This window comes from Pteropus alecto, unplaced genomic scaffold, assembly GCF_000325575.1.
Source record: "Pteropus alecto unplaced genomic scaffold, ASM32557v1 scaffold177, whole genome shotgun sequence".
Lineage (NCBI taxonomy): Eukaryota > Metazoa > Chordata > Mammalia > Chiroptera > Pteropodidae > Pteropus > Pteropus alecto.
Genome location: NW_006442207.1, coordinates 6,667,284 through 6,680,217, shown reverse-complemented (window position 1 = coordinate 6,680,217; position 12,934 = coordinate 6,667,284). Strand labels below are relative to the sequence as shown.

General features: G+C 38.1%; 2 protein-coding genes across 5 annotated transcripts in view; one reads left to right on the top strand and one right to left on the bottom strand.

The window, feature by feature from the left end:
- Window positions 1-381: 381 nt before the first annotated feature.
- BBIP1 (BBSome interacting protein 1) lies at window positions 382-12,754 on the bottom strand. Of its 3 annotated transcripts, XM_015596340.2 has the most exons (4): window positions 12,512-12,754; window positions 11,447-11,537; window positions 1,678-1,750; window positions 382-1,029 (listed from the first exon to the last, which is right to left on the bottom strand). In XM_015596340.2, exons 2-4 carry the CDS (start codon window positions 11,510-11,512, stop codon window positions 863-865), a joined length of 306 nt encoding a protein of 101 aa, XP_015451826.1. In that variant the 5' UTR covers window positions 11,513-11,537; window positions 12,512-12,754; the 3' UTR covers window positions 382-862. The 3 variants fall into 3 exon arrangements, 2 of the variants coding, with proteins under 2 accessions (XP_015451826.1, XP_015451825.1); XR_439306.3 differs by lacking the exon at window positions 11,447-11,537 and having other exon boundaries at window positions 12,512-12,741; XM_015596339.2 differs by lacking the exons at window positions 11,447-11,537; window positions 12,512-12,754 and adding an exon at window positions 12,213-12,345.
- Window positions 12,229-12,934, top strand: part of SHOC2 (SHOC2, leucine rich repeat scaffold protein) — a 67,644-nt gene continuing 66,938 nt past the window's right edge. For both annotated transcript variants that reach the window (XM_006920859.3, XM_025039196.1), the window contains exon 1: window positions 12,229-12,365. The gene's annotated coding sequence lies outside the window, so the exon portion shown is untranslated. The remainder of the gene's footprint in view (window positions 12,366-12,934) is intronic.

Genomic DNA, 12,934 nt, shown 5'->3' with positions numbered 1-12,934 from the left:
AAGTTTTACATTTTCTGAGAAAATAGGAGCTACCAATAACAATTGTCTAATGAATGATCACATTTTTAACCTCTTTTGCGGAGATCCTTAATTACTCAGCAAGGTCTTAAGGCCTTTGCTAATTTGTCTATTGACTGCAGCAAACTAACCAAGAATTATATTCAAAATTTACAATGGTATTCTTAGGAATATACTTATTACAGGTTTAGGTAGTCTTTTACAATTAGAACTACAAATTGAATGTTCATATTTACCTCCTGGGCTCTTTCAAGTCCATATAACTTTCCGTTTTTAGGGTTTTAATTGTGTTTGATAACCTGGATGATAAAGGTAACCAGTAATTCGTTAAGTCCTTAAAATCAGCATAATTAAAAGCTCAGGTGAGGGTTTCTTAAAAAAAAATTTATTTTAATATAGTCTGTCATTACTGGTGGGATTAGTTGGTCAGGCAAGATAGACTTAAACATGACAAAATTCATTAAAAACGTTTTACAATTCCACAATGCAAGATTAGAATGTATCTTAAGGCTCAGTTTTTAATTAACATGTAAATGTTCTCTGAATATCAAAGTTACGTTTAGTCATTTGTACTTAAGAATATTATCGATAAAACTAAACTGATAGGAATGGTGAACAATAATTTGCAGTTCAAACAACTTGGGTAAAACGCATAAAATTTGGGTTCAGAGTTTTAAAATGATCTTCAAACCAGAATGTTTAAATTCACAAGTTTCATTAGTCAGGTATTTTTATATTGTTTACATAAATACGATCAGTTTTATTGACACATACTACTTTCAGCATACAGATAATTTTCTTGCTATTACAATAAGGTAGAGTGTTCTGTACAAGTGCTAAGTTATCACTCAGTTATTTGCTGCTGTTCCTTTTCTTCCATTTCTTGTTGGCGAACTGTATCCTGTGCAGCTTGCTGCATTTTCTCCAGTTTTTCCAGAGTCAGAGATTTTAAGGGTAAAAGTTTGGGTTTACACAGCACCATTGTGGTTATATCTTCCACAGACAACTGCCCTAAGTTTAAAAAGAAATAAGAATTAGTTTGAGATAACCCAGTAACATTACTTCAATATAAAAGCAGCATTTAATAATAGGGAGTTATGAGAAAGACAAGTTTTGAACTTTTTACCTACTATTCTAAGCTACCACAAGACATAACTTTTTGTGTCAGATGTTTAATTTGAAAAAAGATTTGGGAGAAACACATAGTCCCTAAATATACTTATATAGTAAAATATGGTATTAATTTAACATGAATATTCAAATTACTGAATGTTTAACAAACTTTCAGCTTTTCTTACTGTTGCTTGATTTGAGTTTCTTTTTCCCCACTTCCAGACCTTACTTAAAATTAAGGTGAATTACAGTGCTCTCTTTTTCATTGAAAATTTCAAATCATCTGCAATCTTGAATATAACAAGATTTCTAGGTTTAAGAAACAATGCTGCTTTTGTCATCCTTTTACTGGGTAAAAACTATGGATCACTCCTTTACCAACCTACTTGTGAAAGAAGCATAGTAGAAATGGACAGTAAATGTGAGATACAGAACAGAAAATAGTTCCCGATTTTTAGCTATTGAGCCTACTATGTGACTCTGCCTGCCTATTACTTTTTAGGTACCTAAAATTTTCTATGATCTAAGTATTTGAGATTTAAATACCTTGTTTTGGAAGAACTTCCCGGAACATGGACTTCATTTCTGCCATATCTGAATTGTTGGATATAGTTTTTTCCTTCAAATAAAAAATCAAGTATTAGTATTATTCACAAATGAATTTCCAAAGCGCATTGCTTGAGATATTTCCATTAAGAAGTAAAATCACAATTCCTATAAAAAATGGACTACCTATCCTTGTGTAATTTTCCCCTTAATTTCATGCAGGTCTTTACATTGAAACAAGGCTGAGAGGGTTCATAGATCTTACCAACTTTCATCAGTGGTGGTATTAAGTAGAAGGCTGCATGTTCTAAAATTTCCCCTCTCCTATCAAAAAATTGGTAGGCTTGTTTTTCAGACAAAGATAATTAGTGGATATCAGCTGAAGAAAACAAAGGCATTTATCGGCAGCCACCTTGGTTCACACTGAGCATCTCCCCTGAATGGTGGGTGAGTAAAATAACATGACCATTTGGGAGGTGGTGGTGGTGTAAGGCAGGTAGTTAGGAAAAGGATGAGGTAAATATTTCCTAACATTCTCACTTCTCTCAATAGCTAACAGCTGGTTTCTACTTTAACCCTTTTGTTATAACGACAAAAGCGCCCTAAGGATCAGTTTCTGGCTGCAGAGCTGCAAGTTGTAAGGAAGTAACACAAACAGGTGAAATTGGCGTTTGAACAGAAGTGAGGTATGCTTTCAGTTTACTATTTTCCTTAACAGAGGTACTATATATTAAAGTGCCAACGAATACCCTCACAAGTGTTTTGTTATTATCCCAGCATATGTGCCATCTCTGGCTGATGACATTTGCTCCCAGTGTTACTTCTCACTGCCATATATTCAAGGTGGTCTGGACTGTAATTTGTAGCATGATTCCTTTCCAAACAGATGTTCTCCAGACAGCCCCATCCATTTTGTGATATTTCACCATACTGATGTAACCTTACCGTGTGTCTTTCACAATATCACCACCACAGAAGATTTATTATTTATAAAGTGGTGATGCTGGCTTGGTGCCTGCCTTTACCACCCACTGCAAATGAGTTGTAATCATGTGAAGCTGCTTCTAGTCTTAGTTATTCCCACTCCACTACTACTTTGACATTCCTAATAAAAGCTTCCTCTTATTCAAATTCCTTTCAGAACATGTAAAGGTCTTGAACCTCTATTAGCGTTCCAGAACTTTGTCATCAGAATTTACCCCTAAGCTGCTGTGTCTGGGAGAAAAGATAAAATAAGGGAATGAACCAGGAATAAAGCAACTATAACTGGAATCTGAGATAAATGCAATATAAGCAATTTCCTTAGAATGTACAGCTCCACCTGCCACATTCTCTCCTCCTTGTTACTTAGGCCTGCCAGTGGTACCTAGTGATCATTTCTTCACCCCTCCCTGCCATTTATGTTGAAGGCTAATAACATTGTAGATTTCCTGATTACCCTGAGTATAATAACAAAGTCTCTCCATTAAAGATACCACAATGAAAACATTCATTAGACCCTTATGTGGGCCTAATCTGACATATGCTACTGAAAAAGAGGATATACATTATATAGATGTTGATAAATATCAAGGAAATACACAGTAGCTAAGCATTTTTATATCACCACATTTTTTTTTACCACCAAAGTGCTAAAATTGTGGGTGAACATACACTTAACTCATATGTTTTACAGACTAACTATGCCAGCTACCCAGAATTCAGTCACTATCCTTTTGCTTTCTCTGGTCTATACCTCTTTCACATCTAGCATCTGGACTGAGGAAAACAACAAAACTTGGTGCTGTACCAAATCTTAGTTTTCTGTTTGACTAAGCTGCCATTGTTACTGGAAAGGGCGTGGGGGGCCCAAGGCCTGGTAAGGAGTGGGTTGGGCCTGGTGTGGGGAAGATTAGGGCCATCACATGCCTGGGTGGAGTGTCTGCTTTACCAGGGTTGGTTCTTGTTCCTATCCCCCCGCCCAGGAACTGGCTGGAGAAACAGGAAGGGAAGGGCTAAAATAAGCATGGTGGTGGTTGGATGGTTGCACTGACAAGGGCAAATTGTCTTGATAATTAACTGCCCATGTAGTCCAGAGTAGAAAGGGGCATTTATTTCCTTCTCCAGGTGGCCTGCTACTAGCCAAACATGGGTGTTTTGTCTGGTGTAACATGGTCTAGCAGGAGTCCCCAGTCCCAGGCCGCAGACTAGTACTGGTCTGTGGCCTGTTGTAGGAACCAGGTCACACAGCATAAGGTGAGAGGCGGGCGAGCGAGTGAAGCTTCATCTGTATTTGCAGCTGCTCCCCAGTGCTAGCATCACCGCCTCAGCTCCACCTCAGATCATCAGGCATTAGGTTCTCATAGCATCGGTCCCTGGTGCCAAAAAGGTTAGGGGACCACTGCTCTAAAGAGTTGTGGCTCCTCCTAAGGATACTTCCTGGTAAGGTAAGGTGTGTAACACTGGGGACAGGTGAACCAAAGAAGCAACATACCAGCTATGGCCAAAATTCTTGTTTAGCATACAACTGCTGTATCATTCAGTTCAATAAATGTGTCTACCATGTGCCAGGCACTGTTCATTAGTGAACAAAACAGACAAAAAACAAACTTTGCCTTTTTGGAGCATACACTCTAGAGTACGTGGAAAAAATAATAAAATGCTAGAAGGTAGTAAGTGCTGCAGAAAATAAAATAGTTTAAGGGGACTTAGGAGTGCTGGAGATGGTGGTGGGTATTGCAATTTAAATAGGAAAGTCACCTCATTACGAAGGTAAAAATCATTGTAGTCTCATTTTGTTGTGTATATTATGTCTTAAAATTACAAAAAAAGTCAAAAGCCTGATGGTATCTATAGTTTGGGAAGGTAGAGGAAAATGGATACTCTTGGTGGATGGGTTTGTTGGTACAGCTCTTTTAGATGGACGTTTTATAATATTTACTAAAACTATGCATATTTTCTCTGATGCAACCATTCTACTTCTAGTAATGAGCCCTAAAGACAGAAAGCACGAATGTATAAAGATATAAGAATAAGAATATTCATTAAAGCATTTCATTGAACAGCAAAATGTTCATAAATGGGCAAATCTAAATGTTCAATATGTCAAAAATTGCTGAACAGCCATACAGTGGAATACTGTGCTGGATTTTAAAATGATACAGATTGTCAAGGCATATTTTAAGAGAAAACACATTAAACTGCAGAAATAAAATTCTTACACTAATAGAACTCAGAGAATGAGTGTTCATTAATCATTTTTTGAAGCTCTTGGTCTAGGTAATTGGAAAATAATCTGTTGCTTCCTTTATCCCTATAGTTTCTTTAGTTTGTAATTTCTCCTAGATAATGGTTTTAGATAGATGGTGCATTTCAAAGTCATGACAAAGTAAGCAAACCTGTCATAGCCACTTGAGCTAGGTGTCCAATATTAATCCAGAAGAATTTGGAGGGAAACCAAATTTTTGTCATGAAATATTTTACTAAGCTGTCGGAGTGAGACTTAAAAGAGGCATAAGTCTAGGAAGGATTACTATAAATCAGTCATACACATGTTGATAACATAATCATACAACTTGGACAAGTTAAAAATCTCTAGGGGGATTTAGTTCAGTAATAAAACTAAATTATGGGTGTAGGACTGGACAAGAGCACAAAGCATGCTTCTGAACCTTGAGAATATATATATCAGAGTTACTAAAATTTTATGCTTGCACAACCCCCAGAGATTTTGAAAAACTAGGTAGAAAAACTAGGTACCCCTTTACACATTTCTAAAGTGACATGTAAATTGGTTATGTTTCAAGTTATAAAGGATATAATTTCCAGCATGTTTAAAAATAACGTATCAGTCTGTCTAAAAGTATATCCAGTATAATCTAAATACCATAGCAATTTGATAGCTACCATCATCCATTAATTTTAAAAAAGGTATTTTTTAGTCAGATATTTTACATCTTTTTTTCTCCCTAGTCCTCTGTTTCCATTCTACTTAATTTTACTTTAAAGTAATATATTTTCATGCTTGAACATATTTTAATGATCATCCTACTATACTTCACTGCTACAAAAACATTTACAAGTTTAAATGAAATACTTTATTCTGGATTGAGTTATTACAATTAGTGGAAAATTGGTCAAAACAAATTATACATTAATGTTGAACATAAAAAAGTTAATGGCTATATATCTATTAATAAGGATAGCACTTTGGATGTAAACACTGGACAGTAAAGGCTGGAGTAGAAAAAGATGCTTTTTTAGTGACGAGGGAATTTTTCAGAGTGGAAAGTAAATGTAATATAAGAAGAGGACTTTGGGATCATAAGTGCCTATGTAACCATAAATTTTCTTTCAACAAACAAAGAGTCTAATGTGCCAGCCACAGCTAAATGAGGGAGATACAGTGGGTAAGAACCACTTCCTCGAAAAATTTGGGGGAGGTGAGGGCGGGGGTAGGGGCGTAAATAAATAGTTAAAATTGAATACAACTTTAAGAAAAGTATATCTATTGTGCCTTAAGAAACCAAAGCCATGAATGACTTGGTTCAGGATAGGTGACAGTGGCTGGTCTCTGAAGAATTAAAATTAGAACCAGTCCCAGAAGGAAGAATGGGGGTTTACTACCAAGAGAAGCAGCTGTATACTAACGGAAGGGTGCTCTAGACAAAGGGAAAAATATACTCAAAGAAAGAAGCATTGAAAAATAAAAAAGCCTGAGGGAATGGCCATGAATACAGTGTATATACTATGGTGGAACTACATAGGTGGAGTCCAGTTCATGCTCTCAGCCTTGAATGCCACGCCTCAGAGTTTGAATTTTATATCCTAGAGACAGGAGGGAGCTAGTTGGATGGCTCTGAGTGGTTGTGTGACATGAGATTAATATTTTAGAAACAGTTTAGACCAAAAAAAAAAAAAAGTGGTAAGGAGATTAATGAGAAAGTTGTAATTGTTTAGGTAAGATGATCAGAGTATGAACAAAAGGAGTGATAATGGGTATTAAGAGAAGATATAAGAGGTACTGAAGGATACACAAAGTTGAATTCAAACCACCACCACCATTCCCCCCAGACCCCCCATGCCAGGCACCTTCTGGGTGATAAAGAAATGATCAAGGATGACTGAGATTTCAAGCTGACATGTTCGAGTGGATGGTGCAAGTATTCAAGTTGGGAACACAGAAGGAACAGGTTAGAAGTGAAGGGTGAAGACCATGATTTATGTTCAGACCTATTGAGTGTGGGAGTCCAATAGGAAGGTAAAAAATACTGAAGACCTTGAAAGTCAATGGTACAGTAGTATGAACTATAGAAATGTATATAATCTCAACTGAGAAGTATGTGGAAAGATGGTACATGGTAGGGCTGGTGGTAAAACGAGATAACAATATAGTGTAGTTGTTGAGAAGGTCCTGGAGTCAGATTACTTAATTTTCTAGTCAATCTGCTTCATGTTTATACTTTAAATGGGATATAGGGCTGTATTCTGGCTCTACTGTGTGACCTTGAATGCATTTCTTAACTGGAGGTTTGATTTTCTCATAAAAGATGTTTAGTATCTATCCTGGGTTGCAAAATTCAAGTGAAAGGTGGATGTGAAAGTGCTTAGAAATGTAGTGTGACACTTCTTATTCCAGGTTTAATTTTCATATCGCTATAATAAAGGACTTGTTCTAGATTTCCCGTTAACTACCTCCTAACTCTAAAAAAACCTTTGAATCCTCATCAACACCATGGTACCTATAAGATAGCATGGCATATTTAAAAGTGTTTTCTTTTAAAAACCTGTTTTATTTATTTTTCAAGAGCATCTGCTGCCAAATGGTATTCTTAAATATATTTTTACAACTATAACAAAGCAAACCTATGCCATAATATAATTCAAGATTGAAAAATATGGATAAGTTTTTAAGTTGGTAGCAAAGAGTAAAAACCTTTAAAAATGTAATTAAGGGAATAGAAGCTTGATGTACCTAAGAATCTTGAATTTCTGATGGAGGTGACAAGTGACATGTTGCCTAACTACACCAGTAAATGAACCTGAAATACGGCAAAAAGAAAACATTGCTAAAGCATTTTGAGATTCTCAAAGTACCAATCATGTTTTCATGTGAGAGAGACAGAGATCATAAATTGGTAGCCTTTGGCTCTATGCAGTTAAACATTTTGCTGGCTTGCTAAATGTTTATAAAGTATTTGAACCAATGTTTAAAAGCCAGGAGATTTCATATAAAGTCCAAATTTCAGCTTCTCTTAACAAATGTGGCAATGTCAAGCTTTTATTTCCACATGGCAAAATTTGGCTGTGGCTGGGAAGTGAGGCCCCTTTTAGATGAGCACAGGGAGTTCTCCAAGTTCCACTACTGCTATTGTTTCCCTTTACCTGCCCAGCTACTAACAGGCACTCGACTTTGCAACTTCAGTAAAATACAGAGCCAATGCAACATGTTACATGCCAGACAGTTCTATTTTATCATTGATAGGCATTAAGAAGCAAAATTACAATCTCCAGGAACTGAGGGAGACACCAGACGCAATCCCATTTATGTACAGGACATTTTTCTTTTGTGAATATTTAATAAGTTAGTTCCTTTTAAGTAAATTCAATCTGCCTAATGTAGGTTGTGGGTGGTGCAGCAAAGATTGTAGGAAAAATATTTTTAAAAATGTATTTTTTATCCAAGACTTGTGGTTGACTAATAGATGAATTTTAAAATGCATATTAGATTTTTGAATGTAAACTAACGTGAGAAAAAGGTGAAAGAGTTTTTCAGCTAGTTTTACAATGTAATAATGCTCCCTCTCACTTAAGTAGCTCCCCACATGCTAGCAGAGTGCATAATTTGGGTTGATAATGTTCATCTGGAGATGCTAAATAACGTCATGTGTCATATATTTGGAAACCATTGTAGATTCTATTCTGTTTGCGATCTGGCATCTGCTAGTAGAAAAATGTTACAACATGTTCAATTTGGCTAATTAATCCAGACTCATGTGAATAAAATGTGTGCTGTCTAGCTTCTGGAATGTGCCTAGGCCTAAGAACAGGAACTGTTCTTGGGTGAACCTGGATGATGCCATTGGTTTTGGTATACTTAAGTAGCAGAAACTACTATTAAGTTATAAATGACACATCCTACTCATGCAGAATGCCTCTTTCTAATAATTTTTTGCTATTTTAAAATTCAATACTAGAAAGTGGTCCTAAAAATGTTAGCCATTAACCTTTAAAAAGTATTTGAAGAGCTTTTTACATTCTCAGCATGAGATATATAGCTATCTCAACAGTATGCAAGGAAAGGGAAAGAAATGTTACTTTCCACAGTGTTTCTTAAAGCCTGATCCTCAGATCACTTGCATCAAAATCCCTTGGATATTAAAATACAGATTTTTCTGGACATTTCCCCAGACCTCTGAATCAGAATCTTTAATTTTTAATTAAGTTCTTCATATTAAACTTGAAGAATCACTGTCTTAGATTCATTTACTTAAAAAATATTTAATGCCTACTATGTGCCCAAATTGGACTGCTTTAGAAGTTATTAATAACTACCATAAACTGACTACATACTATGTGCAATACACCAAGCTATAGCACTTTATACATATTTGATTCATTCTGTTCAACAATCCAAAGAGGTTTTATGGCTCCATTTAATAGATGATAAATAGAATGAGTAAACTGTCCAAAGTCACCAGCTAGTAAATGGCCCTGTTTTTAAAATTCAGGTCTGATTCTAAAATCTGGTCTTAAGTGGTATATTATTTTTGCCTTACTTGAATTTGGAGTCAACTTTAAATTGTTTCATAGTCTCACATGAGCAAATTTCCTTCTACACAAAAGAAGTGACTAATGGAATGCTTTACTTAACTTTCAGTATGATGGCTAAAAACAATCTATACCAATCTAAGTTTCTGCCCTCCCAGAGCATTTTCTTTCACTCCCTTAAGTGTATTTTCTTCCTTTCACTTATCTTTCATGATCAAATATAAGTCTAGGATAGGAAGAGTACATGAGCTTGGCAGTTTTAGGGTTTTTCCTTTGTGATTATAAAGTAAATTCTGCAAGCACTTCCCTATCCATTGGGCAGAGAATGTTCATAATGTACTAAGTGTTAAGTATAATTTTGATTTTGCAATTTTTAATAGGCTCTGATGAATGCTACCTAACAGCTATCCTAAGAATACTAGGACCAATTAGGACTTGCAAGAGAATTTCAGGGAGAAAAATAACATTGCCTAAATTGGAATGTGGCCAGATGGCCGGCAGTTTCCTTGGTATCTTCTTTGATAACATCAAGATTCATCTGTATATGAATTGCAGGGCCCACACATCTTTCATTAACAGTCCTTGGGATACCATGAGTTGAAACTCATGAAACTATGCTGACATCAGTACACTTTGCTGCAGATTACATTGCATCAGCTCCAAGTGTAGGCAAAGAAGCAGCAACATTTTATTAAAAGGTAGGCAGTCTATGTTGCCAGTCCAGGATAATAACACATACTCTACACAAACAGGAGGATTAAATGCTAAACTCTTACTTGTAGGACACCACAGAAAGCTACATGTGCTGAGAAGTGAGATGGATTCAACTACTCACAGCATGGATAGATGTAGTTGGCATTTGAGAAGGCTTAATCATGATTGGAAAAGTATGAATACTTTGAATTATTCTTGCAAAAAAATGTTAAATTGAATATAATCAAGCCTCTAGACCAAGTTCTGAATTACATAAAATAAAAAAGGTGACAAAGACCTGGCCTGAACACTTCAAAATGCCAATGTCACAAGTGAAAAAAAAAAAGGTTTGGGGTGGGGGTACTGTTCAAGATTAAGGCTAAAGAGTTACAATACCCAAATAGAATATATAAACTTTGACTGGATCCTGATGTTTTTTGCCAGGGGAGTTGGGGAAGAGAAGGTATAAAATATTCTTGGGTCGAATGGAAAAATGCACATACTGGATTTTAAATATTACAGAATTATTTCCTTAGTTGTGATGATATTGTGTTTTGCAGGAGAACTTTATAATTTTTAAGAGATACATGTTGGAAATTTTAAAGGTGTCTGCCTAACAATAAGTGTCTGCAACCTATTTCCAGGTGGTTCAATGACAATGAAAAAGTGTGTGAGAAGGACGAAATACGGCAAAATGTTAACAACTGTTAGATTTAGGTGAAGGGTATGTGAATGTTTATTGTATTATTTTAACTTTTTAATGTATGAATATTTTTTAAATAAAAAAAATGGAGGAAATACCATGTTGGAAAGTCTTCAAAGGGGAAGCCTAAGAAAAGATTGAGTAGTAGGGACTATGCTGAGTTTCTGATAAACCTTAAGTTCCTAAGACTTTGCTGACAATGTCTTGGGCCTCCAGGAGACCACACAAAATTGTCTTTCAGTAAGTAATAAAATAATACCATGTGCAGGATAAATGATAGGCAGATTAATCTGATACAAACCATTTCTATTTAGGCATAAACATAGTGAAGCTAAGAACATAAGCAGCTGTTATAATAGTGGCTGTCATATAAGAGGTTCAAAAAGTGCTAGGTAAGCTGAGGGGAAATTACTTCCTGGTGGGGAGAATCTGGAAAAACATCTCCAAGGACAACCAAGACATGGATACAGAATCACTAAAGATTGGTGCTTCAGTGATTAACCTTGGAATAAACAAAGAGTAGTTCATTTTGGCTGGAGTATGAGTGCTAAGGAAGTAGAAATTAAAAAGGAAGGTTTGCACCCTTGTTGTTGACTGGCTGGGTATAAACAATTTTCAATTTACCTTGAAGTTCTCCTGGTCTCTCTCCGCCGCCCTCCACCCCTGCCCGTCCCCCGCAGCTTTAGCCATCCAACTGACAGTTTTTGATTCAAGCCTATAGAAGGAACTACATGAGTTAATGTGTGACAGGTCTTGTAAAGAGCCATACATAATACTGTATTTTAAGGAATATTCACAAGCATTAAATTGTTTAATAAATTGTAGACTTGGAGGATTCGGACAGTTTTCCTTTCTCTAGAACTGCAAGCAATGCTTACAAACCCCCAAGAGAGGAGAGACAATGAAAAGGGAGAAAATTCAGAATGTGAAAACATGAGGCAGGGAATTAAGACTTAGGAGGTGTTGCTGCGGTGGTGGGGGACCATCCTTTTCCTTTATAGCTGGGAATGGAAAATGATTTCCTTAAGCTCTGGAACTCTCTGTCCTCCGAAGGTCAGGGGGTGAAAGTACTTAATTGGAACTTGGGGAGGCGTGGTCAGGAGCTCCTTGCCAGAGTTAGAGGCACCGCCCGGCGGACCGCACCCAAGCCCCCCCCTGAACCGTCTGGCTGCAGCTGGGAAAGGAGGAGCCAATCGAGCGTCCTCGCCCCAACAGGGAGCTTCAGAGGGGCGGAAGGAGGGCGGGCCGCCGGCGGGCCACCGCCTGGCCGGCCCGGAAAGAAAACCTTCCAGCGGAAGCAGCTCTGAGCCCCGCTCGCCTCCTCGGCGCTATCTCTCAGGGACCGTCCGACACAGGCCTGCACCACGGGTCGAAGCCGAGAGACACTCACCTTACTTCGCGACTCCAGTCGGAATATGCACTCCCTGGGGAGCGGGGGACTCAGGCTATTCCCACCCTTCCGCCGTGACCCCATTCAGAAGTGCCAAATGCAACTTCCGGCCAGGACAGGGATTTTCTGAGCCCTAAACTCTTGTCCACCTAGGTAAGTGACCAGACGTCCCAGCACACTAAGGGCCAGGAAACCTGCTTCCTCCTCTCCCCTAACCCGGGCAGGTAGTCCCGAATATTAAATAACTTGTTAAACATGGGATGTCTGGTCACCCCTGGCCCCTTTTTGGGCCTACTTACCGATGCTTCTCTTCCCTGCGGCTCAACTGTTGCCCAGGGCAACGGAGAGATTGGGCGAAGGGAAATCTACGTCACACTGTAGACAGGAAGCCAGAAAACTCCGTTGCCATTATCAGTTATGGCTGCCTTAGCTTCAGCGGCAATTTCCGATTGAGTCGTCACTCTACCCTCCTGGAGGCTTACTCGATGGCCCGCCTAGCCAGCGGCGCCCAGTGGGCGGTGGAGAGGGCGTGGAGCAGCGGAGAAAAGAAAAAGGGTTACTTACTCTGATTGGGTAGCGTCCCTGGCGCCAGTGCCTCACTCTGATTGGGCAGCGTCGATATCCCCGGCTCCGCCTGTTTTTCTTCCCCAGCTAGTGACCGGCCTGCGCCGGAGGGGTGGGGCGGGGCTGGAGGAGCGAGAGTGTGTGGAGGGGCGGGCGGG

Coding starts and splice junctions, on each gene's coding strand:
- BBIP1 (XM_015596339.2), bottom strand. CDS start 12,296: ATGGGGTCACGGCGGAAGGGTGGGAATAGCCTGAGTCCCCCGCTCCCC. Junction 1,751..12,212: donor GACTGGAGTCGCGAAGTAAG/GTGAGTGTCTCT, acceptor TTTTATTTGAAG/GAAAAAACTATATCCAACAA. Junction 1,030..1,677: donor GGAAGTTCTTCCAAAACAAG/GTATTTAAATCT, acceptor TTTTAAACTTAG/GGCAGTTGTCTGTGGAAGAT.